The sequence below is a fragment of the Podarcis liolepis genome (genome assembly GCF_965112155.1).
Source record: "Podarcis liolepis genome assembly, chromosome: 2".
Lineage (NCBI taxonomy): Eukaryota > Metazoa > Chordata > Lepidosauria > Squamata > Lacertidae > Podarcis > Podarcis liolepis.
In genome coordinates, this window is record NC_139555.1 from 126,903,601 (window position 1) to 126,930,767 (window position 27,167).

Consider the following 27,167-nt stretch of genomic DNA (forward strand, 5'->3'; position numbering starts at 1 on the left):
AGACTACAGATGGATGAGCAAGACTCGGCTGGACCTAAAGCAGGAAGAGGCCATGCTACTGAAGATGGGAGCACTGGGGCATTCTGGGAAAACGCTATGCGGAAGATCCTATGTGAGGAGGACACCCTCCGCTCAGATGTGCATTGCCAGCAGCTCAGGCAGTTCTGCTACCAGGAGGCTGAAGGACCCCGAGAGGTTTGCAGCCGACTCTACCACCTTGTCTGTCAGTGGCTGAAGCCAGAAAGGAACACGAAAGCTGAGATGCTGGACATGGTGATCTTGCAGCAGTTCCTGGCTGTCCTTCCACCCGAGATAGAGAGCTGGGTGAGGGAATGTGGAGCGGAGACCAGTTCACAGGCAGTGGCTCTCACTGAAGGTTTCCTCTTGAGTCAGGCAGAGGAGAGGAAGCAGGCAGAGCAGCAGGTGAGAGAGACTTTCCTCTGGAAACTCCCAAGGGGCTCCAAACCAGAGCTAGAGTATCCCAAAATGTGGTACTACTAATGTCCCATCCCTTTATGGATCGGATCCAAGGAATGCGATCTGCTACCCCTAGAGTGTTTGCCTCTTCCATTACTTTTCTAATCCTCCTCCCAATTATCTCTTTTGAATCTTTGTTGCTTTTTCAGGGAAAGGATCTGATGGCAGAAATGGGTCCCGATTCCTCAGAGGCAAGGAGGACTCTGATGGAAACCAGAGAGAGACCACTGGGTAAGGAGAGTGTTATTTCTCTCTTTGGTCACATCCTAGGGATTCGATTCCGTGGGTTCTTTTCCTCTTTTATGGGGATGTGGTTGGGCCCAAGAGCCCAAAGGAGCAGAGACGTATTTTTGCACAACTAAAATATGAAGTTGTACGAATGTCTCAGTAGGGTAGACTTCTTCAAAAGTCCATCTGAAATTAGAGATGCAGTCCTGAACATCGGAGAAAAGCAGGCATTCATGGCTTCCCACTTCCCTTTGTCTCTGGCAGGTGACCGGATGATGCCAGCAAGACGTCATGCGTCTTTTCATGGTGGAGAAGGAGAAGCAGCGGCTATAGAAGCAGATCAGGTAGGGGGCATGAGACTTGTAGGGAGAGACTATGGGGTGGGGCAGCCAGAATGCTTGGAAGAAAAAAATGTGGAGTTCCACCCATTTACACAAAGATTGTTGTTGTTGTTTAGTCGTGTCCAGCTCTTTGTGACCCCATGGACCAGAGCACGCCAAGCACTCCTGTCTTCCACTTCCTCCCGCAGTTCGGTCAGACTCATGTTTGTAGCTTCGAGAACACTGTTCCACCATCTTGTCCCCTGCTGTCCCCTTCTCCTTGTGCCCTCCATCTTTCCCAACATCAGGGTCTTTTCCAGGGAGTCTTCTCTTCTCATGAGGTGGCCAAAGTATTGGAGCCTCAGCTTCATGATCTGTCCTTCCAGTGAGCACTCAGGGCTGATTTCCTTAAGAATGGATACGTTTGATCTTCTTGCAGTCCATGGGACTCTCAAGAGTCTCCTCTAGCACCATAATTCAAAAGCATCAATTCTTCGGCGATCAGCCTTCTTGATGGTCCATTATATGCCTGTTGCCTTTGTCCATGGAGTTTTCTTGGCAGGGATACTGGAGTGGCTTGCCGGTTCCTGCTCCAGGTGGATCACGTTTGGTCAAAACTCTCCACTATGACCTGCCCATCTTGGGTGGCCCTGCACGGCATAGCTCATAGCTTATCTGAGTTATTCAAGCCCCTTCGCCACAGCAAGGCAGTGATCCATGAAGGGGACACAAAGATTAGGACCCATCATTAAAATAATAAAGTAATTCCAGCGAGATGTTAAAATAAGCATTCATACCATGTGGAGCAAAACAATCCCATTTAAACAACACAACAATTAACAGGCAGTAAACAACGGAGCAATGTGTGGTAGATCATCTTTATGATGTCTAAGAGAAGGACATTTCCCTTTTTCTTTTAGGGTCTGGTGTGCTTTGAGGATGTCGCTGTTCATTTCACGGACAAGGAGTGGGCGTTGCTGGATCCTGACCAGAGAGCTCTGCATGGGGAGGTCATGGAGGAGAACCGTGGGCTCCTGGATTCTCTGGGTAAGATTCTCTGAGGATCATCATATCTGTTTTGAAATTCCATAAATCTCTCCTTGCGATGAATCTCCAAGGTTTGGATGGACCTCAGTAGCGCCACCTACATCACCTGGAAATCTAACGCCCCCAGAAATCACTTGGAATGGAGGGTGATTGGCGGTGTTGTCTGCGAATATCTGTCAGTCAACGGAGACAGAGCAGATTTCGTGATTGGGCCAAACAAAATTAATTGAATCTCAGGTTCCCGTAAGTATGTCAGCTAATACCAGCCAACAAAGTCAGTGAACTCTGTAGTAAGAATTCCCATCTAATTCCCTTCATTTCTTCTTTTTTCACAACTGTTCATTAGCACTCTTCAGCAATGAACAATTGTGAAGGGTTGTTCTTCCTGAGGCTCTAATTAGTTTCTCTCTATATATACAGTCATACCTTGGAATTTGAATGCCTTGGTACGTGTATGCTTTGGCTCCCAAATAACTGAAAATTCAAAATGAGTGTTCCGGTTTTCGAACGATTTTCGGAAGTCAAATGGTCAGCGCAGCTTCCGATTGAGTACAGGAAGCTAAGTCAATTGGAAGCAGCGCCTTGGTTTTTGATCGGTTCTGGGAGTCAAACAGAACCATTCGAGAACCAAGGGACAACTGGATATTAGTGTAACAATACCACTTAACATCTATATGACATAAAAGGGAAATTTATTTTTATTACGCTGCATTTGTTCCACAATTTTTTTCCTCTTTTAAAAATCATTCTTCCAGACACTCCTTCCCGTTTTTGTTCCTTTCTCTTGTATTACCGTATTTTGGGCCCCATAGGACGCTCCGGCCCATAGGACGCACCTAGTTTTTTGGGGGGGGGAAATAAAGGGGGGGGAATTATTTTCCCCCCAGGTACGGGGCTGGAAGAACCAGGTCGGGGAACAGCGGGAAGGTGCGCTCTGCCTCGCCGCTGTCCCCCGAGCTTGTGGGACTGGCTATGGGGAGAAGATCCCGGGACTGCAGGCAGCTCTGCGCGGCCACCAGGAGCGGGGCAGGACTTCGCGCCCGGCTCCCGGTGGCCGCGCAGAGCTGCGTTGAGCCAGAGACTGCAGGCAGCTCTGCACGGCCATCCGGAGCTGGGCGGGACTTCGTGCCCCGCTCCCAATGGCCGTGCAGAGCTGCGCTGATCCCGGGACTGCAGGCAGCTCTGCGCTGCCATCGGGAGCGCGGCGGGACTTCGCGCCCGGCTCCCTGTGGCCGCGCAGAGCTGTGCTGAGCCCAGGACTGAAGGCAGCTCAGCGCGGCCATCGGGAACGGGGCGGGACTTCACGCCCAGCTCCCGGTGGCCGCGCAGAGCTGCGCTGATCCCGGGACTGCAGGCAGCTCTGCACAACCCTCGGAGCCAGTCTCCCGCGGGTTGCGCAGAGCTTCCTGAAGCCTGGAGAGCGAGAGGGGTCGGTGCGCACCTACCCCTCTCGCTCTCCAGGCTTCAGCGAAAGCCTGCATTCGCCCCATAGGATGCACACACATTTCCCCTTCATTTTTGGAGGGGAAAAAGTGCGTCCTATAGGGCGAAAAATACGGTACATCTTTATGAACAAAATATATTTCAATAAGATGTTAATATTTTAAAATGCAGTGGTACCTCGGTTTTCAAACAGCTTAGTTCTCAAACTACTTGGAACCCGAACACTTCAAACCCAGAAATGAGTCTTCCAGTTTTTGAACCCTTTTCGGAAGCTGAACGTGCTCCAATTTGAGTGCACACTTCTGTTTTGAGCGAGCAGCTTGTCCCAGCAGTGACTGCCACCACTACCTTCCCTTCCCTTACCTCTGATGGGAAGCACCTCTTTCCTTGCTACAAAGTGGAGTTGGGTGGCTTCACAGAATGTAAGTGACTCCGGAGTAGGGAGACTTGGAAGTTGGCAACTCTCCCCCAGTGGTGGGGGAACTATCCTGGGCAGGTTGACCTTCCCATCCCTTTGCCTTCCCTCCCTCCCCTCGTTCCCAAGCCTGACCCCAAGCGAGATCCAGGCGAAGCAGTGTGGGTGCCACATTCCCGAGCAGGAGATAGGGGCGCTCGCACTGTGTGCAGGCTCCAGCCCACCTGACTCAGCATCTGGCAGCTAGGAGAGCAGCAGCTGCCGCCTCCTCTCTGCACTCTAGTGCTGCTGCCACATTCCTGTTCTTTCACGCCAGGGATGTGCAGGCAGTACTGCCCTGGCTGGCACTTTGACATGCTGCCCAAAGTGGAGACAGAAGCCCTGGGACCCGCCCAAGTGAATGGGGAGCATGGGCAGATGCTGGAAAACATGCAGAGGGGAGAGCAAGCAAGCAAGAGAGCTGCTTTGGGGAGAGAGAACTTTTGCCTCCCTTTCCTTCCTCCCTCTTAAACTCCCCCCCCCCCGCATCCAGTTAGCCACATCCTTCCCCACATGCATCCTACGCACACTCCTCTTTCCTCTAGTTTGAGTGTTTTTCCTTCCCCCCACTTAAACGTGCACCCCTTGTCCCTCCAGTTTGAGTCCCCCCCTTAAACTCGCCTCTTCCACCCCTGTCCCTCCAATGGCAATGGGTAGATCACTGCCAGTTTTTGATACTGGGTAGTAGATGGCACCCTGGTTTATTGCTTTCATTTTATGGATCAACGGTCTCATTAGAGAGTAAAATTCATGTTAAACTGCTGTTTCATGGGTTGTTTTTAATTGTCTGGAACGGATTAATCCATTTCGCATTACAGTGGTACCTCTAGTTACTTAATTTGTTCCGGAGGTCCTTTCTTAACCTGAGGCATGCTTTCACTAATGGGGCCTCCCGCTGCCGCCGCACCGCCGGCACACAATTCCCATTCTCATCCTGGGTCGAAGTTCTCAAGTCAAGGTAACTACTTCCAGGTTAGCAGAGTTTGTTACCTGAAGCATTTGTAACCTGACACATTTGTAACTCGAGGTACCACTGTACTTTCTATGGGAAAGCTCGCTATGGTTTTGGGATACAATTCCAGAACAGCTTAAGTTTGAGAACCAAGGTACCACTGTAATCGGTTTTATAATTGCAGGTGGTGATGAAATGGAAATTAATAACAAGTGGGAGCAATACAGAAGCCACACAGTGGAGAAGCAATATAAATACTCAAAGTGTGAAGAGAGCTTTAGTCAGAGGTCCCAGTCCACTTCTCATCAAAGAAATCCCATTGGGAATAAACCCTATCCATGTTACGAATGTGGAAAGAGCTTCAGCCAGAGCACCCGTCTCACTTCCCATCAAATAATTCATACAGGGGAGAAGCGCTATCAGTGCTTCGAATGTGGAAAGAGCTTCAGTCAGAGCGCCGCTCTCACTTCCCATCAAAGAAGTCATACAGGGGAGAAACCCTATCAGTGCTTTGAATGTGGAAAGAGCTTCAGTCATAGTAGCAATCTTACTTCCCATCAAAGAATCCATAATGGGGAGAAACACTATCAGTGCTTGGAATGTGGAAAGACCTTTAGTCGGAGCGACTCTCTCACTTCCCATCAAAGAAGTCATACAGGGGAGAAACCCTATCAGTGCTTGGAATGTGGAAAGAGCTTCAGTCAGAGCAGCAATCTCACTTCCCATCAAAGAAGTCATACAGGAGAGAAACGCTATCAGTGCTTAGAATGTGGAAAGACCTTCAGTCGGAGTGACTCTCTCACTTCCCATCAAAGAAGTCATACAGGGGAGAAACCCTATCAGTGCTTGGAATGTGGAAAGACCTTCAGTCGGAGTGACACTCTCACTTCCCATCAAAGAAGTCATACAGGGGAGAAACCCTATCAGTGCTTGGAATGTGGAAAGTCCTTCAGTCAGAGTAGCAATCTTGCTTCCCATCAAACAATTCATACAGGGGAGAAACGCTATCAGTGCTTGGAATGTGGAAAGACCTTTAGTCGGAGCGACTCTCTCACTTCCCATCAAAGAGTTCATAGCGGGGAGAAACCATATCAGTGCTTAGAATGTGGAAAGAACTTCAGTCAGAGCACCCATCTCACTTCCCATCAAATAATTCATACAGGGGAGAAGCACTATCAGTGCTTCGAATGTGGAAAGAGCTTCAGTCAGAGCGCCTCTCTCACTTCCCATCAAAGAAGTCATACAGGGGAGAAACCCTATCAGTGCTTCGAATGTGGAAAGAACTTCAGTCAGAGCACACATCTCACTTCCCATCAAAGAATTCATACAGGGGAGAAACCCTATCAGTGCATGGAATGTGGAAAGAGCTTCATTCAGAAGAATAATCTCACTTCCCATCAAAGAATTCATAGTGGAGAGAAACCCTATCAGTGCTTGGAATGTGGAAAGAGCTTCAGTCACAGCTACAAATTCACTTCCCATCAAAGAACTCACAGTGGGGAAAAACCATAGCAATTGCTATGTAGTAATTTTATTTCAGGAAACTTTAATTTCTATTCCAACAATGTTCTTGTGCTTCTTCAGCTCAGCAGAGAAGTCAGCCCTGCCTCTCAAAGCTATCGAGTGCTAACCCAGTGCCCAATATTCTTCAAATACGTATCCAGATCAGCAGTGTGGAAGTCAATGGCCAAGATGTTGAATTCAGGCTTTTCTTTGTGGGAAGGCTAGGTCTAGAAATCTCTTGCTACTCTTCTCCTTCGATCCTTCAAACCATTTCCTGAGTGCATGCCAGGAGCAAAGAATTGCGTCCCCGAGGGAGAAAGAATTATCTGTGTATTATACATCAAAGGCTGTTGGGAACAGCAGTAAGCTTGTGGAGTGAGCACCAGATCTTGACCGGAGACATTTTTGTCAGTGTCTGGCATATATTCCTTGAGCAGGTGACTCTGTTCCCTTTCCTCCTCAGTGTTAATGGAGCGTCAGTCCATCACAACAGATGAGGTAGTTTTGATGATGATTTATCCTGCCCATCTGGCTGGGTTTCCCTAACCACTTTAGGTAATAGCAACAACCGGGAAAAGATAAACATAACATTTTACAAGGACAGGAAGGAACACTACAGACAGGATAATTGCCACACACTAGAAGAACAAGGAGGTAGTTTGAATCCTTCAAGTAATTTCGTTATCCCTGAGAGGGGGCAATGACAATAAAGATATTATTATTATTATTATTATTATTATTATTATTATTATTATTATTATTATTATCATTTGTAGTCTTATAAATCATTTAATGTGTCAACACAAACAGAAGTTATTAATATTGCAGTTGTTGTATAAGGGATTATTATTATTACTGTAATGTAATTGAAATTTGTAAGATTTTGGAATGCCGAAGTAAAGAAAATAATCAATTATACAACAAACCAACAACACCAAAGCTGGCTTATGAATACAAATATAAAGGACAATTTTACTAGAATAGGCATATAAACTCATAAGCCTACTAAACAATAAACAAACTAAAGTGCAATGTGCATAACCAAGCCTGCAGATACTCATAAACATAGAATGAACTAATGTCTCTCTTTACTATATCGGTTGTGTATGCGGTAAGTATTACATTACACGGCTGGAGCAAACAAATCGTTCTGCAGATAGTCATTCACTGGAAGCACAAAACCATAAACGTAGGAGCAGTTGCGAGATAGCGTTCTTCCAATAGTCATTCCTCTTCATTAAGAGATAGAGGCTATCCGCAGGAGTGAATTATAACAGCCTTTGAAAGGGCTAAAAGAACTAGGCAGGATTTGTTGGTACCGAAACCTAAAAACAAACAGGACAGGGTTTTTTGTTCTATAGAGTACAATTATTTATCTTCTCCTATTTAAAGGGTGATTAAGCGACCGTGTAATTGATAACTAATAAAGAATATTATTAAACAAATCTGATGATAGCTTGTCCAATACAAAAATAATTTCTTAATTTTTACATTTTTGTTTCTCCCTCAAATGTCTTAGCAGATCATTGTAGGTATCCCATGTAAGGAATGATAATTGGAGCTTTTCATATTGCTTTTCCAGAATAAATGATGCTTTTATTGCTTTTTCATAAAGGTCATAAGGTTGCAACAGCTAGGGCGTAGGTTTCAACAGTTAGCATATTTCTACAGGGAAGTTGTATCTTTAGAACAAATTGTGGTTAAGATGTTAGCAAGAAGAACAGAACTAGGGAGCTAATGTCTTGAAAGTGGCCAGGATGTGGCTTTCTTGCTAAAACTAGTATGTCAAGGGTTGAAGAGGTAAGACCCAAAAAGGGAATTTACAAATACAGTGGAACCTCAGCTCCTGTATGCCTTGGGAGCCAAACGCTCCAGCTCCCAAATGAATGAAAACCGGGAGTAATTGTTCCGGTTTTTGAACAGTTTCTGGAAGCCAAATGCTTGGTGCTGCTTCCATGGCTTCTGCTTGGCTGCAGGAGCTTCCAATCAGAAGCCATGAATGCGTGGCGTGGCTTCCACATCTTCTGATTGGCTGCAGGAAGCTTTTGTAACCAATCAGAAGCCGCGCCTTGGTTCCTGAACTGTTTCAGGAATCTTACAGACTCACGGAATGGAATGAGTTTGGAAACCAAGGTTACACTGTATGAGAGAATGTCGATGAATTCATGGGAATGGGAAATGTCAACAGTGGTGGAGAATTTACTATTTTAATTAGGTGGTCATGATAGGCTGTAAATCTTGCACACCCCCAAACAATGGGGAGACAAGGGAGGGAATTTTGCAGTCATTGAAAGGATATATGGCAGTGTTTCACTGAATCTGGGTGAGCCTGAAAACAAAACACCAAGGTGGTTTTTCCCAATAGAAGCAAAGACAAGTAAGGGAAATCAACATGGGGGACAAATGAGTGTGAGATATAAAAGTCCAGGTCTCAAAATTATTTATTATTACATTCATTTTTATCGCCAAGATTCTCACCATCCATGATAGTTTCATTCTTATCACTATTTCTATTTCTATTTCTTTCCAAATCTTCACATCATTATCATTTTTTATATTAGGATTATTTGCCGAAAAGACCCTGATGTTGGGAAAGATGGAGGGCACAAGGAGAAGGGGACGATGGAGGACGAGGTGATTAGACAGTGTTCTCTAAGCCAGTGTTTCCCAACCTTTTTTGGGCAAAGGCACACTTGTTTCATGAAAAAAATCTCGAGGCACACCACCATTACAGCCCCGTGACGTCAGCGCGCAGCGTCACGCCGGGAGGGACATGAATTGCTAGCAAATTACATAATCACCTCCTTGAGGGCTGGCTCATCTTCTCCGAAGGCAGAACCCCATTAATTAACAGCACAGACTCACACCATAGCCAAGACGAGGGGGGAAAACCTCAGTCATGCACAGTCATGCACATGTGGGGGCTAAATGAGGACGAAGACCGGGCAGAGAGCAGGGTTCAAATCACCCCAACTGGCCAGGACAATCCCTGGGTGCTCCCTTGGGCCACTCGCCTGACCCACCTCGCAGGGCTGTTGTTGCGAGGATAACACGGGGAGAACCACGCGCGCCCCCGGGAGCTCCTTGGAGGAGAAAGCGGGTGATGAATGCAATGCACGAAATATATGAGAGGCGACCAGGTTTTGCAGGTGAGGGGCCCCCGCCAGCCTCCGCTTCCAACACCCGGCGCAATGACGCCGAAGTTTCCCCCCGGGCTCGGCTCGGGGAGCAGCGCTGCTCCCCCCGGCTCCCCTTCGCCCTCCCGGCTCTCTCTGCCGCCCACTGGGGACCCCCCTCACCTGCCAAGTCCGGAGCGCCGGTGGAAGTTGCATGCATGCATGCAGGGCGCCGTGTTGCCATTGCATTGCACTGCACTCCATGCAACGCCTGCACGCAGGCATTGCCTTGCACGCCCGCCAAGGGGTCTCCCCGCGGTCCGATGCGTCCCCTCCGGCGCGGATGCAGCATTGCAAAAATAAACCCCCTCCCCCGACGCAGCCCTACCTGGGGGCAGCCTCCGCCGCTCCTCCTCCGCAGGGATCCCCGGGCTCCATCCTGCCGCCCGATCTCCGCGGGGGCACAGGCAGGCTGCGTGGGGTCTGCGCGGAAGAGCCCCTGCCCGCCCGGCCGCCGCCGCCGCGCTCATTCCATGGCCGGGAGAAGAGCGCTTCAAACAAAACGCCCGGCCTGCCAGGCCACGCTGGGAAACGTAGTTCACGCACCCCATGCGGGCGCGGAGCCCAAGGGCGAGGGGACTACGGATCCCGGCAGCCCCCGCGCCGGGGACGGAGGGGGAGAGGCCGGGTGCAGGGATGGAGGGACGGGTGGGCGAGCGAGTGAGTGAGTGGCAGCCGCCAAGCCTTGGCCGAGAGTCAGGAAGGGCCTCCCCGGAGGAGGAGGAGGGAGGCGCAGAGCGGGAGGGAGGGAGGGAACCCCAGGGGTCATCTAGTGACGGCGCCCCAATCGAAAATTTGACTTAAAAAAAAAAATCTTTCGAATTTTTTAATTTTTCCCACGGCACACCAGGCAACATCTCGCGGCACACTAGTGTGCCACGGAACAGTGGTTGGGAAACACTGCTCTAAGCTACCAGCATGAGTTTGACCAAACTGCGGGAGGCAGTGGAAGATAGGAGTGCCTGGCGTGCTCTGGTCCATGGGGTCACGAAGAGTCAGACACAACTAAATGACTAAACAACAACAACATCACACTCCTAAACATTTCACTTTTTTCCTCTATTTTCCTTGTACCTGTTATAATAACCCATTATAATAACCCATCTTCTGGAAACTTCACACAATGTTGTTTCTAGGAATAAATGACTCTGATCCATCCAATGTATTATACAGGGCAGGTGGCAACCCTGCATGATGTGACTGTTGATCCTTAGCTGGGGTGGGGGGCAGATGGGGTCCTGCCACGATGGCAGGAGGGAGCAAGGGTATCTGCCTGTTCCCGCTCCCCTCCCACACCTGACCTTCCTTTACGCCCCTCCTGCCCCCCCCCCAATACATCCTATACCAGATGAAGCAGGGTTGCCACTTCTCCCAACAGCATGCAGTGGGTTCGCTACCTGTACATGTACTTCTTTGACTGGCAGGAGCTCTTCCATTTCGCCATCAACCAAGGGAAGATTGTGGCCATGTTCCCAGAGGAGCCCCACATCCAAAAGTGGGACAAGGACTACCTGCAGGGCTTCAAGGCCATGTTGGATGGCTTCTGCTGGGGCCACTACAGGATCCTTGGGCCCTTCTTCCACCCAGTTTCTCTCTCCCACACAGACACACATGCAACGCCTGAGGGGGAGGAGCCTCTTTATTTCTCCTCAGTGGCAGCGGAGTAGGAGTTGGGGAAAGGGATGGCACTATAAAGGATTATTTTGGAATCCATTTGAATAAATGGATTTAAAAGCTTGGTGAAAGGGACTTTTTAATAAAGCAAAATGCCTTTCTAAAGAAGCAGAAGCTCCAAAAGCAAGAGATATGAACAGAAATTACGCAGAATGAAAAGAAATCCCCCGATAAACGAGGGAACCCAGGGAAACTGCCACCTGGTCTGCCAGGAATCGGCCTCCTTGGCGCCTAAAACTGAGGGGAAGGTCAGGTTTCGAAAGGCGGGAAGTTGGGAAAAGGCGGGAAAAGCCGTTTCCCTCAGAGCAGCCGCCGCCGCCTTCCCGGCGGAGGGGCGGGGCCAGGGCTGTTTCGTCACGGATCCTTGCCCCGCCCTCCCTCCGCCTCTCCCTTTCCCCGTTTCGTGCTCTGAGGCGTCCGGGTCGCCGGCAGGGAGCATGCGCAGCTGCTCAGAGCCTCCTCTGCCCTCTGTGCGGTCGGCTTGCCAAGGGTTAACAAGAGCCGAGCTGGAATCCTAGAGCCCCTCCTTCGTCCTCTGCCAAGGCTGCCTCGGTGGCCCCTCCTGGGATCCAGTGAGTCTCCTCTCTCTTCCCCCTTGGGGCGCCCCGGGGAGAAGGGGGGTCCCAGGGCTGCAGGAGGAGGATACGCAAGGCAGGGAGCATCCTTCCCCCCTCCTTCATTTGCCCCTTTGGGGAGGGAAAAAGTGGCATGCCATTGGAACCCCCCCCTTCCAAAGGGAAAAAGTGGCATGCCATTGAACCCCCTTCCCCTTGCTTCTGACACAGCCTTTAACCCCTACAAGCTGCTCCTCTGCCTGCCAAGGAGGTCCCACCCTCCCCAGAAGAAAACCTCTCTCTGTGGGCTCCTGCTCTCCATAGAGTTAAAAGGAACTAAACTGGATTCCTAGAGATGAGAGGAAAGAAAGACTTGGGGAGGAAGGTCCCCCAGAGCAAACGCCATGAAAGGGGAGGGGGTTGCTTGGTCATGGGTATGTGCCCGAGTTGGGTGAAGATTTCTTCATCGCAGGGGACTGGACAATATGGTCCTCAGGGTCCTTTCCCATTCAATAGTTATCCGATTGTAAATCCTCTCCCATCGTTTGTATATCACAAAATATCGTAATACAGTGGACTCTCGGGCTACATTTCCTTCTTTCGGGTTGCGAACATGGCAACTCCGGAAGTGTATTCTCCCGGGATTTGCTGCATGTGCAAAGTGCTTTATGTACATGCACAGAAGCAGTGACTCTACTTGCAGAGTTTTTGCGGTACGTACGGACCCCGGGAACAAATTACATTTGTATCCAGAGGGTCCTCTGTAAATGTGCAGGGATATATGTGACATGTTCTGTTATTAGTGGTCGTTGTATTGAGTTCTGGGTTCGTGAATTGTCTTAAACAGAAGAAAGGGAAACAGGATAGAGAAGAATTAACAGGTTAGCAGTTCACATCGTATAGCCAAACACCTAGTCAAGAGGCCTTTTGGTTGTGCTTAGATTAAGTGTAAGTAAAAGTTATTTTTTCCTCTTCTGCTACCAATGAAACAGCGTAAAGTCTTGGTCTGTTGATGAATTCGGGGGTGGGGGTGAGGTTCAAAGTGAGGAGAATAATTGCTGTATTGATGAAGAAAAGTTTTTACTCTTTGATGCCTTACTGTGTTTGATGTTCATCTTATTGGAAGCTGCTCAGAGTAGCTGGGGCAACCCAGTCAGATGGGCGGCATAACAGAAGTAGTAGTAGTAGTAGTAGTAATAGTAATAGTAATAGTAATAATTATGTATTACTATTACAGTGGTACTTTGGGTTAAGAACTTAATTCGTTCTGGAGGTCTGTTTTTAACCTGAAACTGTTCTTAACCTGAAGCACCACTTTAGCTAATGGGGCCTCCCACTGACGCTGCGCCGCCAGAGCAGGATTTCCGTTCTCATGATGAAGCAACGTTCTTAACCCAAATTACTATTTCTGGGTTAGCGGAGTCTGTAACTTGAAGCGTATGTAACCCGATGTACCACTGTAATTCGTTCCGGAGGTCCATTCTTAACCTGAAACTGTTCTTAACCTGAGGCATGCTTTCGCTACCGGCATACGATTTCCGTTCTCAACTTGGGGCAGAGTTCTCAACTCAAGGTAATTCTTCCAGGTTAGCAGAGTTTGTAACCTGAAGCATTTGTAACCTGACGTGTTTGTAAGTCGAGGTCCCACAGTACTGCGCTGAAATTTAAATTTAGACCAGCCAGACTGAGCCAAATTCTGATGGTGTGTGTTCCCCGGCCCAAGAGATAGTAACTTCTGCTTATATTTAAATTTAGACCAGCCAGATTAAGACAAATTCTGATGGTGTCTCCCCCCCCCCCCGAGTGTTTATTTTTCTCTCGTGGAGTTTAAAAACAGCTTAAAACAACTTACAACCACAATATGTTAAGAGTCTGAAGTGCAGCCTTGATTGCTAGCAAAAGCCATCCACGTTTGTCTGGGGACATTTTTCTGATCCTGACACAGTGCCAATTTTATAACAGAACAATGCATTTGCTTTGTAGGGTTTGCCAGCACCTCTAATTCGGATGGGAAGAACTTTGCAGAAGAAAAAAGGGACTCCTTCTCATCTCTTGGAAGCTTCCTGAGAGCACAGATGGATGAGCAAGACTCGGCTGGACCTAAAGCAGGAAGAGGCCATGCTACTGAAGATGGGAGCACTGGGGGATTCTGGGAAAACGCTATGCGGAAGATCCTATGTAAGGAGGACACCCTCCGCTCAGATGTTCAGAGCCAGCAGCTCAAGCAGTTCTACCAGGCGGCCAAAGGACCCCGAGAGGTTTGCAGCCGACTCTACCACCTTGTCTGTCAGTGGCTGAAGCCAGAAAGGAACACGAAAGCTGAGATGCTGGACATGGTGATCTTGCAGCAGTTCCTGGCTGTCCTTCCACCTGAGATGGAGAGCTGGGTGAGGGAATGTGGAGCGGAGACCAGTTCCCAGGCAGTGGCCCTGGCCGAAGGTTTCCTCCTGAGTCAGGCAGAGGAGAGGAAGCAGGCAGAGCAGCAGGTGAGAGAGACTTTCCTCTGGAAACTCCCAAGGGGCTCCAAACCAGAGCAAGAGTATCCCAAAATGTGGTACTACTAATGTCCCATCCCTTTATGGGTCGGATCCAAGGAATGAGATCTGGTACCCCTCAAGTGTTTGCCTCTACCATTGCTTTTCTAATCCTCCTCCCAATTATCTCTTTTGAATCTTTGTTGCTTTTTCAGGGAAAGGATCTGATGGCAGAAATGGGTCCCGATTCCTCAGAGGCAAGGAGGACTCCGATGGAAACCAGAGAGAGACCACTGGGTAAGGAGAGTGTTATTTCTCTCTTTGGTCACATCCTAGGGATTCGATTCCGTGGGTTCTTTTCCTCTTTTATGGGGATGTGGTTGGGCCAAAGAGCCCAAAGGAGCAGAGATGTATTTTTGCACAACTAAAATATGAAGTTGTACAAATGTCTCAGTAGAATAGACTTCTTCAAAAGTCCATCTGAAATTAGAGATGCAGTCCTGAACATCGGAGAAAAGCAGGCATTCATGGCTTCCCACTTCCCTTTGTCTCTGGCAGGTGACCGGATGATGCCAGCAAGACCTCATGCGTCTTTTCATGGTGGAGAAGGAGAAGCAGCGGCTATAGAAGCAGATCAGGTAGGGGGCATGAGACTTGTAGGGAGAGAGGCCGAGGGGTGGGGCAGCCAGAATGCTTGGAAGAAAGAAATGTGGAGTTCCCCCCATTTACACAAGGATTAGGACCCATCATTAAAATAATAAAGTAATTCCAGTGAGATGTTAAAATAAGGAGTCATACCATGTGGAGCAAAACAATCCCATTTAAACAACACAACAATTAACAGGCAGAAAACAACAAAACAATGTGTGGTAGATCATCTTTATGCTGCCTAAGAGGAGGGCATTCCCCTTTTTCTTTTAGGGTCTGGTGTGTTTTGAGGATGTCGCAGTTCATTTCACGGACAAGGAGTGGGCGTTGCTGGATCCTGACCAGAGAGCTCTGCATGGGGAGGTCATGGAGGAGAATCGTGGGCTCCTGGATTCTCTGGGTAAGATTCTCTGAGGATCATCATATCTGTTTTGAAATTCCATAAATCTCTCCTTGCGATGAATCTCCAAGGTTTGGATGGAATCAGTATCGCCACCTACACCACCTGGAAATCTAACGCCCCCAGAAATCACTTGGAATGGAGGGTGATTGGCGGTGTTGTCTGCGAATATCTGTCAGTCAACGGAGACAGAGCAGATTTCGTGATTGGGCCAAACAAAATTAATTGAATCTCAGGTTCCCGTAAGTATGTCAGCTAATACCAGCCAACAAAGGCAGTTAACTATGTAGTAAGAATTCCCACCTAATTCCCTTCATTTCTTCTTATTTCACAACTGTTCATTAGTCGTTCTTCCTGAGGCTCTAATTAGTTTCTCTCTATATATGCAGTCATACCTTGGAACTTGAATGCCTTGGTACGTGTATGCTTTGGCTCCCAAATGATTGAAAATTCAAGATGAGTGTTCCGGTTTTCGAACGATTTTCGGAAGTCAAATGGTCAGCGCAGCTTCCGATTGAGTACAGGAAGCTAAGTCAATTGGAAGCAGCGCCTTGGTTTTTGATCAGTTCTGGGAGTCGAACAGAACTGTTTGAGAACCAAGGCACAACTGGATATTAGTGTAACAATACCACTTAACATCTATATGATATAAATGTGACTTTTGGTTATTAGCCGTGACCCCCGCTAATTGATTTACGAACCTCGATTAGCGATTTATGGCTGCCCGGTCCGGCGCGCTTCCCTCAGCTGCGCCACTCAGTCACGGCTCAGCAGAGTTTCACACAGCGGTGTAGAACTGTCACCAGCTTGATTCAGCTTCCAGACAAACACACAGAGTCCAGTTTGTCTATTTACAGCTTTTTATTCCGACATTCCCCCAGGGATTTCCTGGGCTCCTCTCCGCCATTACAGGCTACGTCTTTTCCCCACGGAACACAGAGTGGGACTGGCAATCTTTTGCCCAAACTCCTCCCAGCTTCGAAAGCTGACGTCAGAATGCTGAGGCATCATGGGAACAACTTAACCAGTTAAGTTCCAACTCCCACACCCCCTCTTGCATCACATTCTGACAAGACCCTCTGAGTTCAACACCTTCCCCTTTGCCTTGTGCCCCTTCCCGGCATCTTTCCCAGGCACCTGTTGAACCCCTTCAACACTCCCAGAATCACACTGTGCGACACTTTTCCACGCACCTGTGACCTGATACCCTACTGACCCATTAGGGCCAGCAGTTGTGTCTTCTCCGTCAGACTCTTCCCCCTCTGACTTGACAACCCTTCCGTGAGCTTTCTCCATTACCGGAGATGAAGCCTCACACCTGGACACTCCTTTCACAACCCTTGGAGATGCCCAAACCTGCCCTGACCCCTGATTCCGGACCTGGTCCCCATCACCGGGTTCTGAACCCTGATTCTGGACCTGGTCCCCATCACTGGGTTCAGCCACAGCCTCCCTTCTCCCTTGAGAAGACTTTGCACCCGTCACCTGGTGACGTATTTCCTTTTCCTTGAAAAATTCCTCCAGAGCAGACCCAGTAAACTGTGACCCTTGGTCGCTCTTGAACCCCTTGCACCCTGGTGGAGAACCTTAGTTCCACCTCCGCAACCCAATCTTGGAACAGTTGCGCCACCTCCCCCTGTGATTTGAGAGAGAAACACCAGCCAACCTGGCTGTGGTCACCTGTCAGCGACAGCACATACCTGGCCCCACCCAGACTCTCAGACCTCATGGGTCCTGACAGATCTGTGTGAACAAGCTCAAAGCTTCCTTGGCTACCCTCCCAAACCCGGGAAAACCAAGCACCTTTGCACCTTTGCATGCCCTGCACCCTTGGGACCTCCTCCCACACCTCCGGAGCTTGTACCCTTTTGTGCACCTGTGCAACTTTTGCACATCTTTGGGAACCTTAGCACACTGCGCCTGTGCTTTTTCAGCATTCCCACCACCCTCCATAGGTGTCTCCAGAACAAAGACATTGTTCTTGCTCTTCGCCATGTTGACCCGTTGTCGCCCCCCTCTGAAAATGGAACAGGTGTCATTTTCAAAGCGCATTTTTGAACCCCTGCTTCGTTAGAGCAGATACAGATAACCGACTATTCAGTCCCGGCACAACGCAGATCTCTAGCTCCTCCTGTGAAGGAGAGAAAAAACACGTTAGCCAATAAAACAATTGTTCCTGTTGAAAACAGCCCTGCAGTTCCGCAGTTTGCCTATCAGGTGCTGCCTGATAGCAGAAACCAAAACACCCAGCGTGTCATCGTGTCCTGGCTGGAGTTGTTTTTCACAGTTGCCATAGAAGCAACAAACGTCCCGCTGCCTCAGTCCTTGGCAACGTCCGAAAACCGCAACATCCTGTGTTGCTCTGAAGACTGGACTTATCTCAGAGTTCCCAGACAACTCTGCAGCACGTATCTCCCGCTGCAGCAGATGGCTGGCCTTGAAGCCTGTAGCAATGACGAACTCCAGTGGAAAAACACTGCTCCGGGGCTCCTCCCAGCTGGCCTCCTTCTCCTTCTTCCAGAAAAGCACTCCTTGCCAGCTCCGCCCCCTTTGAACCTCCACTTCATTCCAGCACGTACAGTGGAAAACTTTAGACGTGCCTTTGGAAACCTTCCGCCCCCCCTACCTGCTCAGCAGCACTCCTTGTGGCTAAAGCATCAGGGACAGGGGCTCCAGCCATCTTTAGGCTTTTGTAGTCCTTCTCCAGGGCTCTGGCCTCCTGCTGAAGCTTCACAGCAAACACAGCAGTACATTTCCAAGTGCCAATAGTCCCTTTGCCCCCCCTCTGGGGCCCACAGCCTTTCCCAGCTGTGCACCGGCTCTCACGTAGGTGATCAGCGCCATCTTGTCTTTCTGTTCTGAAGCAGCCATCTCCCGGCCCTTGCTTTCCGCCTCCAGCCTCACAAACACCCTGGAGCGCTGAACGGCCTTTGGCTTCCTGGCACCCGGAACAGTAGACTTCAGATCAGCAGCCAGGTTGCCCAACTTCTTAAAGTGAGCCTCCCACAGTCCTCCAAGACCTGGCAGCCTGCCATCCTCTTCCGTTCTCCCAAGGGGCCCCAAGCTGTACTCACAAGATCACCAGCTCATCCAGCACCCGTCCGGAGAAACGATTCCCTGCTGCTCTCAGCTCCTTGGCTCCACAGCAGTCCTCTGCGTTTTTCAGCCAGCCGCTTTTTTAGCTCCGCAGCTCTCCTTGCCTCTTAACACCAGGCAAAAACCAACCACCATCTCCTGCCGAACTTCAAACGCATTCCGGCAGCCTCTTGTGACAGTTTTACAAGCGATGATGATCCATAACCTGTGACTTTTGGTTATTAGCCGTGACCCCCGCTAATTGATTTACGAACCTCGATTAGCGATTTATGGCTGCCCGGTCCGGCGCGCTTCCCTCAGCTGCGCCACTCAGTCACGGCTCAGCAGAGTTTCACACAGCGGTGTAGAACTGTCACCAGCTTGATTCAGCTTCCAGACAAACACACAGAGTCCAGTTTGTCTATTTACAGCTTTTTATTCCGACATTCCCCCAGGGATTTCCTGGGCTCCTCTCCGCCATTACAGGCTACGTCTTTTCCCCACGGAACACAGAGTGGGACTGGCAATCTTTTGCCCAAACTCCTCCCAGCTTCGAAAGCTGACGTCAGAATGCTGAGGCATCATGGGAACAACTTAACCAGTTAAGTTCCAACTCCCACAATAAAAGGGAATTTTATTTTTATTACACTGCATTTGTTCCACAATTTTTTTCCTCTTTTAAAAATCGTTCCTCCACACACTCTTTCCCTTTTTTATTCCTTTCTCTTGTATTACGTCTTTATGAACAAAATATATTTCAATAAGATATTAATATTTTAAAATGCAGTGGTACCTCGGTTTTCAAACAGCTTAGTTCTCAAACTACTTGGAACCCGAACACTTCAAACCCAGAAATGAGTCTTCCAGTTTTTGAACCCTTTTCAGAAGCCAAACATGCTCCAATTTGAGTGCACACTTCTGTTTTGAGCGAGCAGCTTGTCCCAGCAGTGACTGCCGCCACTACCTTCCCTTCCCTTCCCTTCCCTTCCCTTCCCTTCCCTTCCCTTCCCTTCCCTTCCCTTCCCTTCCCTCTGATGGGAAGCACCTCTTTCCTTGCTACAAAGTGGAGTTGGGTGGCTTCGCAGAATGTAAGTGACTCCGGAGTAGGGAGACTTGGAAGTTGGCAACTCTCCCCCAGTGGTGGGGGAACTATCCTGGGCAGGTTGACCTTCCCATCCCTTTGCCTTCCCTCCCTCCCCTCGTTCCAAGCCCGACCCCAAGCGAGATCCAGGCGTAGCAGCGTGGGTGCCACATTCCCGAGCAGGAGATAGGGGCGCTCGCACTGTGCGCAGGCTCCAGCCCACCTGACTCAGCATCTGGCGGCTAGGAGAGCAGCAGCTGCCGCCTCCTCTCTGCACTCTAGTGCTGCTGCCACATTCCTGTTCTTTCATGCCAGGGATGTGCAGGCAGTACTGCCCTGGCTGGCACTTTGACATGCTGCCCAAAGTGGAGTCAGAAGCCCTGGGACTCGCCCAGGTGAATGGGGAGCATGAGTGTTTTTCGTTTCCCCCACTTAAACTCCCCTCCCACATCCAACTAGCCACCTCCTTCCCCACATGCACCCCTTGTCCCTCCAGTTTGAGTCCCCCCCCCTTAAACTCCCCTCTTCCACCCCTGTCCCTCCAATGGAAATGGGTAGATCACTGCCAGTTTTTGATACTGGGTAGTAGATGGCACCCTGATTTATTGCTTTCATTTTATGGATCAACGGTCTCATTAGAGAGTAAAATTCATGTTAAACTGCTGTTTAATGGGTTGTTTTTAATTGTCTGGAACGGATTAATCCATTTCGCATTACAGTGGTACATCTAGTTACGAACTTAATTTGTTCCGGAGGTCCTTTCTTAACCTGAGGCATGCTTTCGCTAATGGGGCCTCCCGCTGCCGCCGCGCCGCTGGCACACAATTCCCATTCTCATCCTGGGTCAAAGTTCTAAAGTCAAGGTAACTACTTCCAGGTTAGCGGAGTTTGTTACCTGAAGCATTTGTAACTCGAGGTACCACTGTACTTTCTATGGGAAACCTCGCTTTGGTTTTGGGATACAATTCCAGAACAGCTTAAGTTTGAGAACCAAGGTACCACTGTAATTGGTTTTATAATTGCAGGTGGTGATGAAATGGAAATTAATAACAAGTGGGAGCAATACAGAAGCCACACAGTGGAGAAGCAATATAAATACTCAAAGTGTGAAGAGAGCTTTAGTCAGAGGTCCCAGTCCACTTCTCATCAAAGAAATCCCATTGGGAATAAACCCTATCCAAGTTACGAATGTGGAAAGAGCTTCAGCCAGAGCACCCGTCTCACTTCCCATCAAATAATTCATACAGGGGAGAAGCGCTATCAGTGCTTGGAATGTGGAAAGACCTTTAGTCGGAGCCACTCTCTCACTTCCCATCAAATAATTCATACAGGGGAGAAACCCTATCAGTGCTTGGAATGTGGAAAGACCTTCAGTCGGAGCGACTCTCTCACTTCCCATCAAAGAGTTCATACAGGGGAGAAACCCTATCAGTGCTTCAAATGTGGAAAGAGCTTCAGTCAGAGCACCCATCTCATTTTCCATCAAATAATTCATACAGGGGAGAAACCATATCAGTGCTTGGAATGTGGAAAGACTTTTAGTCGGAGCAACTCTCTCACTTCCCATCAAATAATTCATACAGGGGAGAAACCCTATCAGTGCTTGGAATGTGGAAAGACCTTCAGTCGGAGCGACTCTCTCACTTCCCATCAAAGAAGTCATACAGGGGAGAAACCCTATCAGTGCTTTGAATGTGGAAAGAACTTCAGTCATAGCACCCATCTCACTTCCCATCAAAGAATTCATACAGGGGAGAAACCCTATCAGTGCTTTGAATGTGGAAAGAGCTTCAGTCATAGTAGGAATCTCACTTCCCATCAAATAATTCATACAGGGGAGAAACCATATCAGTGCTTGGAATGTGGAAAGACCTTTAGTCGGAGCGACTCTCTCACTTCCCATCAAAGAAGTCATACAGGGGAGAAACCCTATCAGTGCTTGGAATGTGGAAAGACCTTCAGTCGGAGTGACTCTCTCACTTCCCATCAAAGAAGTCATACAGGGGAGAAACCCTATCAGTGCTTGGAATGTGGAAAGAGCTTCAGTCACAACGGCTCTCTCACTTCCCATCAAAGAGGTCATACAGGGGAGAAGCCTTTTGAGTGCTTGGAATGTGGAAAGAGCTTCAGTCATAGTAGGAATCTCACTTCCCATCAAATAATTCATACAGGGGAGAAACCATATCAGTGCTTGGAATGTGGAAAGACCTTTAGTCGGAGCGACTCTCTCGCTTCCCATCAAAGAACTCATACAGGGGAGAAACCCTATCAGTGCCAGGAATGTGGAAAGAGCTTCAGTCAGAACGGCTCACTCACTTCCCATCAAAGAAGTCATACAGGGGAGAAACCCTATCAGTGCTTGGAATGTGGAAAGAACTTCAGTCAGAGCACACATCTCACTTCCCATCAAAGAATTCATACTGGGGAGAAACCCTATCAGTGCTTGGAATGTGGAAAGACCTTCAGTCGGAGTGACTCTTTTACTTCCCATCAAAGAAGTCATACAGGGGAGAAACCCTATCAGTGCTTGGAATGTGGAAAGAGCTTCAGTCACAGCTACAAATTCACTTCCCATCAAAGAACTCACAGTGGGGAGAAACCATAGCAATTGCTGCGTAGTAATTTTATTTCAGGAAACTTTAATTTCTATTCCAACAGTGTTCTTGTGCTTCTTCAGCTCAGCAGAGAAGTCAGCCCTGCCTCTCAAAGCTATCGAGTGCTAACCCGGTGCCCAATATTCTTCAGATACGTATCCAGATCAGCAGTGTGGAAGTCAATGGCCAAGATGTTGAATTCAGGCTTTTCTTTGTGGGAAGGCTAGGTCTAGAAATCTCTTGCTACTCTTCTCCTTCGATCCTTCAAACCATTTCCTGAGTGCATGCCAGGAGCAAAGAATTGCGTCCCCGAGGGAGAAAGAATTATCTGTGTATTATACATCAAAGGCTGTTGGGAACAGCAGTAAGTTTGTGGAGTGAGCGCCAGATCTTGACCGGAGACATTTTTGTCAGTGTCTGGCATATATTCCTTGAGCAGGTGACTCTGTTCCCTTTCCTCCTCAGTGTTAATGGAGCGTCAGTCCATCACAACAGATGAGGTATTTTTGATGATGATGATTTATCCTGCCCATCTGGCTGGGTTTCCCTAACCACTTTAGGTAACAGCAACAACCGGGAAAAGATAGACATAACATTTTACAAGGACAGGAAGGTATCAAAGTAATCTTTATTTGCTTCAGCCATTGGCCATAGCAATAAAACAACAATATGATATACAAAGAATAGAAATAAAAAGTCAATTATATAAAATACATTTTAGGGTTTTGAATCAGTAGTCAAATAGTGGATCTTATTCCAGTGCCAAGAATCTAAAATGCGGATGTATATAAAGCATAAAATGGCCCCCAAAATAGGCTCGGCACATTGGGTTAAAAAGTAATAAAAGAATTTAAAACAGGTCCAGGTCTAGGACACACTACCCAGTCAGAGTAGCCCTGAGTTTCAGAGCCTGCACAATAAAGATTGCCACCCCACGTGAAATTTGGGGATTTGCGTCCACAAGAAGCGATTTCAAACAGTCTTCCTTAGATGTAATGGTGGACGGGATCAAAAGTAGGAGCTTAGGTCTTATTGGCTCATAAATTGGGCAGTAGAAGAAGAAATGTATGAAGTCCTCTACTTCACTCATTGTGCATGGACATAAACGCTGAGTAATAGGGGTCTTAGAGTAAATCCCCTGCAGGAAGGCCGTGGGTATAGAGTGGAAACGGGCCATAGTGAACGCTCTTCTCAAATTGGGCTCCGTCAGTTCTATCAAGTAGTTAGCAAGTGATCTTACCACTTTCACTTTAGGGAGCCACATGGAGAGGCGGGCTGTGGAGGACTGTGCCCGGTCCATGGCCTCGTCTCTTGTAAAAATCCAGGCCCGGATTTTATGTTGGTCCCAAGATGACAGCGTGTCGAGATCTGGGAGGGAGTAGCGTGCAGTAATAGTCTCCATGGCCTTGGACCATTTGTTGGTATGAGAACAAGTTAAAAAGGCTTGCCTAGCTAGTAGGGAACCTGGGACATTGATTAATTTACAGTAAAAACTAATGATTCTAATGTGGGCTCTCGCAACAATGGAGGGGAGGCCCAGTTCTGTTCTTAACTGTGCAGCAACTGAGCCCTTGGGGAGACCCAGTAACTTTCGTGCAAAAGTGTTTTGTAGAATCTCGAGCCGTTGTAGTGTTTTTAAATTCCACCCCCAGATTTCAACCCCATACAGTAACATCGGGAGGACTTTGCTGATAAATGCTTTTCTGATTGGTGGAACCAACTGGCCGCCTTTTGCATAGAAGAATTTCTCCAAGGCTTTGATGGTTCTACGGGCAGCCAGGATGGTCATATTTAGGTGAGCTGACCAGCTAAGCCCATGCTGAAAAGTGATACCCAAATACTTGAATGCTGAACAGTATTCAATAGAGTGACCCTCAAAATTCCAGAAAGGCTTCCGAGTTTTCGTGCCAAAAGTAAGAATTTTGGTTTTGGCGAAATTGATTTTGAGGGAGTTGGTATCACAATATGTCATGAGCACTCTGAGCATGTTGTTTAGGCCCTGCTTGGTTAAAGACAGTATCACCATGTCGTCCGCATAGAGTAATATGGGGATCTTGAGCTGTTGTAAAGAGGGGGCAGATTGAATTAGGGCCTTCATGGTTGTAACGATGTCATTGATGTAGAAATTGAATAGAAAAGGGGCCAAGAGGCAGCCCTGTTTGACCCCTTTATTCAGAGGGAAGACAGGAAGGAACACTACGGACAGGATAGAATCATAGAGTTGGAAGAGACCACAAGGGCCATCGAGTCCAACCCCCTGCCAAGCAGGAAACAACATCAGAGCACTCCTGACATATGGTTGTCAAGCCTCTGCTTAAAGACCTCCAAAGAAGGAGACTCCACCACACTCCTTGGCAGCAAATTCCACTGTTGAACAGCTCTTACTGTCAGGAAGTTCTTCCTAATGTTTAGGTGGAATCTTCTTTCTTGTAGTTTAGATCCATTGCTCCGTGTCCGCTTCTCTGGAGCAGCAGAAAACAACCTTTCTCCCTCCTCTATGTGACATCCTTTTATATATTTGAACATGGCTATCATATCACCCCTTAACCTCCTCTTCTCCAGGCTAAACATGCCCAGCTCCCTTGGCCGTTCCTCATAAGAAGAAGAAGAAAAGTTTGGATTTGATATCCCGCCTTTCACTCCCTTTAAGGAGTCTCCAAGCGGCTAACATTCTCCTTTCCCTTCCTCCCCCACAACAAACACTCTGTGAGGTGAGTGGGGCTGAGAGACTTCAAAGAAGTGTGACTGGCCCAAGGTCACCCAGCAGCTGCATGTGGAGGAGCGGAGACGCGAACCCGGTTCCCCAGATTACGAGACTACCGCTCTTAACCACTACACCACACTGGAAACACTGGCATCGTTTCCAGGCCTTTGACCATTTTGGTTGCCCTCCTCTGGACACGTTCCAGTTTGTCAGTGTCCTTCTTGAACTGTGGTGCCCAGAACTGGACACAGTACTCCAGGTGAGGTCTGACCAGAGCAGAATACAGTGGCACTATTACTTCCCTTGATCTAGATTCTCTACTCCTATTGATGGAGCCCAGAATTGCATTGGCTTTTTTAGCTGCCGTGTCACACTGTTGGCTCATGTCAAGTTTGTGGTCAACCAAGACTCCTAGATCCTTTTCACATGTACTGCTCTCAAGCCAGGTGTCCCCCATCTTGTATTTGTGCCTCTCATTTTTTTTTTGCCCAAGTGCAATACTTTACATTTCTCCCTGTTAAAGTTCATCTTGTTTGTTTTGGCCCAGTTCTCTAATCTGTCAAGGTCGTTTTGAAGTGTGATCCTGTCCTCTGGGGTGTTAGCCACCCCTCCCAATTTGGTGTCATCTGCAAATTTGATCAGGATGCCCTTGAGTCCATCATCCAAGTCGTTGATAAAGATGTTGAATAAGACCGGGCCCAAGACAGAACCCTGTGGCACCCCACACTGGATAATTGCCAGAACAAGGAGGTAGTTTGAATCCTTCATTTGTAGTCTTATAAATCATTTAATGTGTCAACACAAACAGAAGTTATTAATATTGCAGTTGTTGTATAAGGGATTATTATCATGACTGTAATGTAATTGAAATTTATAAGATTTTGGAATGACGAAGTAAAGAAAATCATCAATTATAGAACAAACCAACAACACCAAAGCTGGCTTATGAATACAAATATAAAGGACAATTTTACTAGAATAGGTATATAAACTCATAAACCTACTAAACAAAAAGCAAACTAAAGTGCAATGTGCATAACCAAGCCTTGAGAAACTCATAAACATAGAATGAACTAATGTCTCTCTTTACTACAGTGGTGCCCCGCAAGATGAATGCCTCGCAAAACGAAAAACCCGGTAGACGAAAGGGTTTTCCATTTTTGCGTCACTTCGTAAGACGTTTTTCCCTATGGGCTTACTTCGCAAAACAAAGGGCATGATCCGCGCCGCGCGCAAACCTCTTTCACCGCCAATCTATCTATGCAGCAGCGGGGAATCTAATAGTAATAGCAATCGATACATTATTAGCGTCTGGAAACACAGCCGGTGGTGATGCTGCCCCGCGCCGCTTCAAAAAGTTCCTAGGCTTCAACCTTAGAACTGGGAGGGGACCTGGCGGCGACACCCGGCTCGGGGTGGGATTTCCCCGTCTGCGCTCTTAGCGCGCGCGGCGACCGCTAGATCCCGAGGACGGCAGACTGGGCGGGGGGGCATGAAAAGTTTTGCCTGCCCATCTCCGAGGAAGCGGGGGGAGATGATCCCTGTTAAGGGAAGAAGGGGGTACCCATTTGCCAGCAGCCGGTGCCCCCGAACCGAGGCTGGCGCCATCGCCTGTCAGTGTGACCACAAAGGCGAGCTCCGGTCGCGCGGCTGAGGGAAGCCCTGCTGTGAGTCGTCCAAAGGCCATGGTGGATGGCTTCTGCTGGGGCCACTACAGGATCCTTGGGCCCTTCTAAGGCTACACTTCCACCCAGTTTCTCTCTCCCACACGGACAGACACACATGCAATGCCTAAGGTGGAGGAGCCTCTTCATTTCTCCTCAGTGACAGCGGAGGAGAGAGAGAAGGAAGAGGGTGGCACTATAAGGGACCATTTTGGAATCCATTTTGATACGGAAGGGGGGGCATGTCTTCTTCACCTTCTTATTTGCTACAATATATCCATTTATTTACAATTGTCAATGTCAAAAGGGACTAAAATCTATAAAATTCATAGAAAATCAATGTGCCAATTTGCTCAATTTCTCTAGGACTCCATCATACCTCCCCTGTCCTCCATAATCCCTCAAGCAAGGTGTCAAGACCCTAATCCTGTCAAATCACTCTGCCAAGCCTTTCCTCCAGGCAATGCCAGTACATGGACCATAGTCTTCTCATCAGGATGTGCTTATCTGCGCATATCTCCAGCTCTGCATATTCCCCCTCCCTCCTCCATATGTTAATCCGGTGTAACCCAACCTCTTCCTAATGTATTCGTGATGTAATCTGTGTAACCCAACCTCTCCTTAATGTATTCATGATGTAACTATGATGTATTTTGCACTGTATCCTGGGACATGGAGGGAAGTTTTAAAAGTTCATGT

At 48.2% G+C, this 27,167-nt stretch overlaps 2 protein-coding genes across 5 annotated transcripts in view; both read left to right on the top strand.

Annotated features, from left to right (window-relative positions):
• Window positions 1–25,877, top strand: LOC310701095 (uncharacterized protein). Of its 4 annotated transcripts, XM_083491342.1 has the most exons (10): window positions 1–423; window positions 627–708; window positions 970–1,049; window positions 1,946–2,072; window positions 13,812–14,314; window positions 14,518–14,599; window positions 14,861–14,940; window positions 15,224–15,350; window positions 20,532–22,713; window positions 24,292–25,877. In XM_083491342.1, exons 1-9 carry the CDS (start codon window positions 10–12, stop codon window positions 22,109–22,111), a joined length of 3,075 nt encoding a protein of 1,024 aa, XP_083347468.1. In that variant the 5' UTR covers window positions 1–9; the 3' UTR covers window positions 22,112–22,713; window positions 24,292–25,877. The 4 variants fall into 4 exon arrangements, with proteins under 4 accessions (XP_083347468.1, XP_083347470.1, XP_083347471.1 ...); XM_083491344.1 differs by lacking the exons at window positions 1–423; window positions 627–708; window positions 970–1,049; window positions 1,946–2,072 and adding exons at window positions 11,855–11,977; window positions 12,019–12,541; XM_083491345.1 differs by lacking the exons at window positions 1–423; window positions 627–708; window positions 970–1,049; window positions 1,946–2,072 and adding an exon at window positions 12,566–12,776.
• The window catches only part of LOC310701304 (uncharacterized protein), a 39,848-nt gene continuing 24,482 nt past the window's right edge, over window positions 11,802–27,167 (top strand). Inside the window, exon 1 of the mRNA XM_083492015.1 lies at window positions 11,802–11,846. The gene's annotated coding sequence lies outside the window, so the exon portion shown is untranslated. The remainder of the gene's footprint in view (window positions 11,847–27,167) is intronic.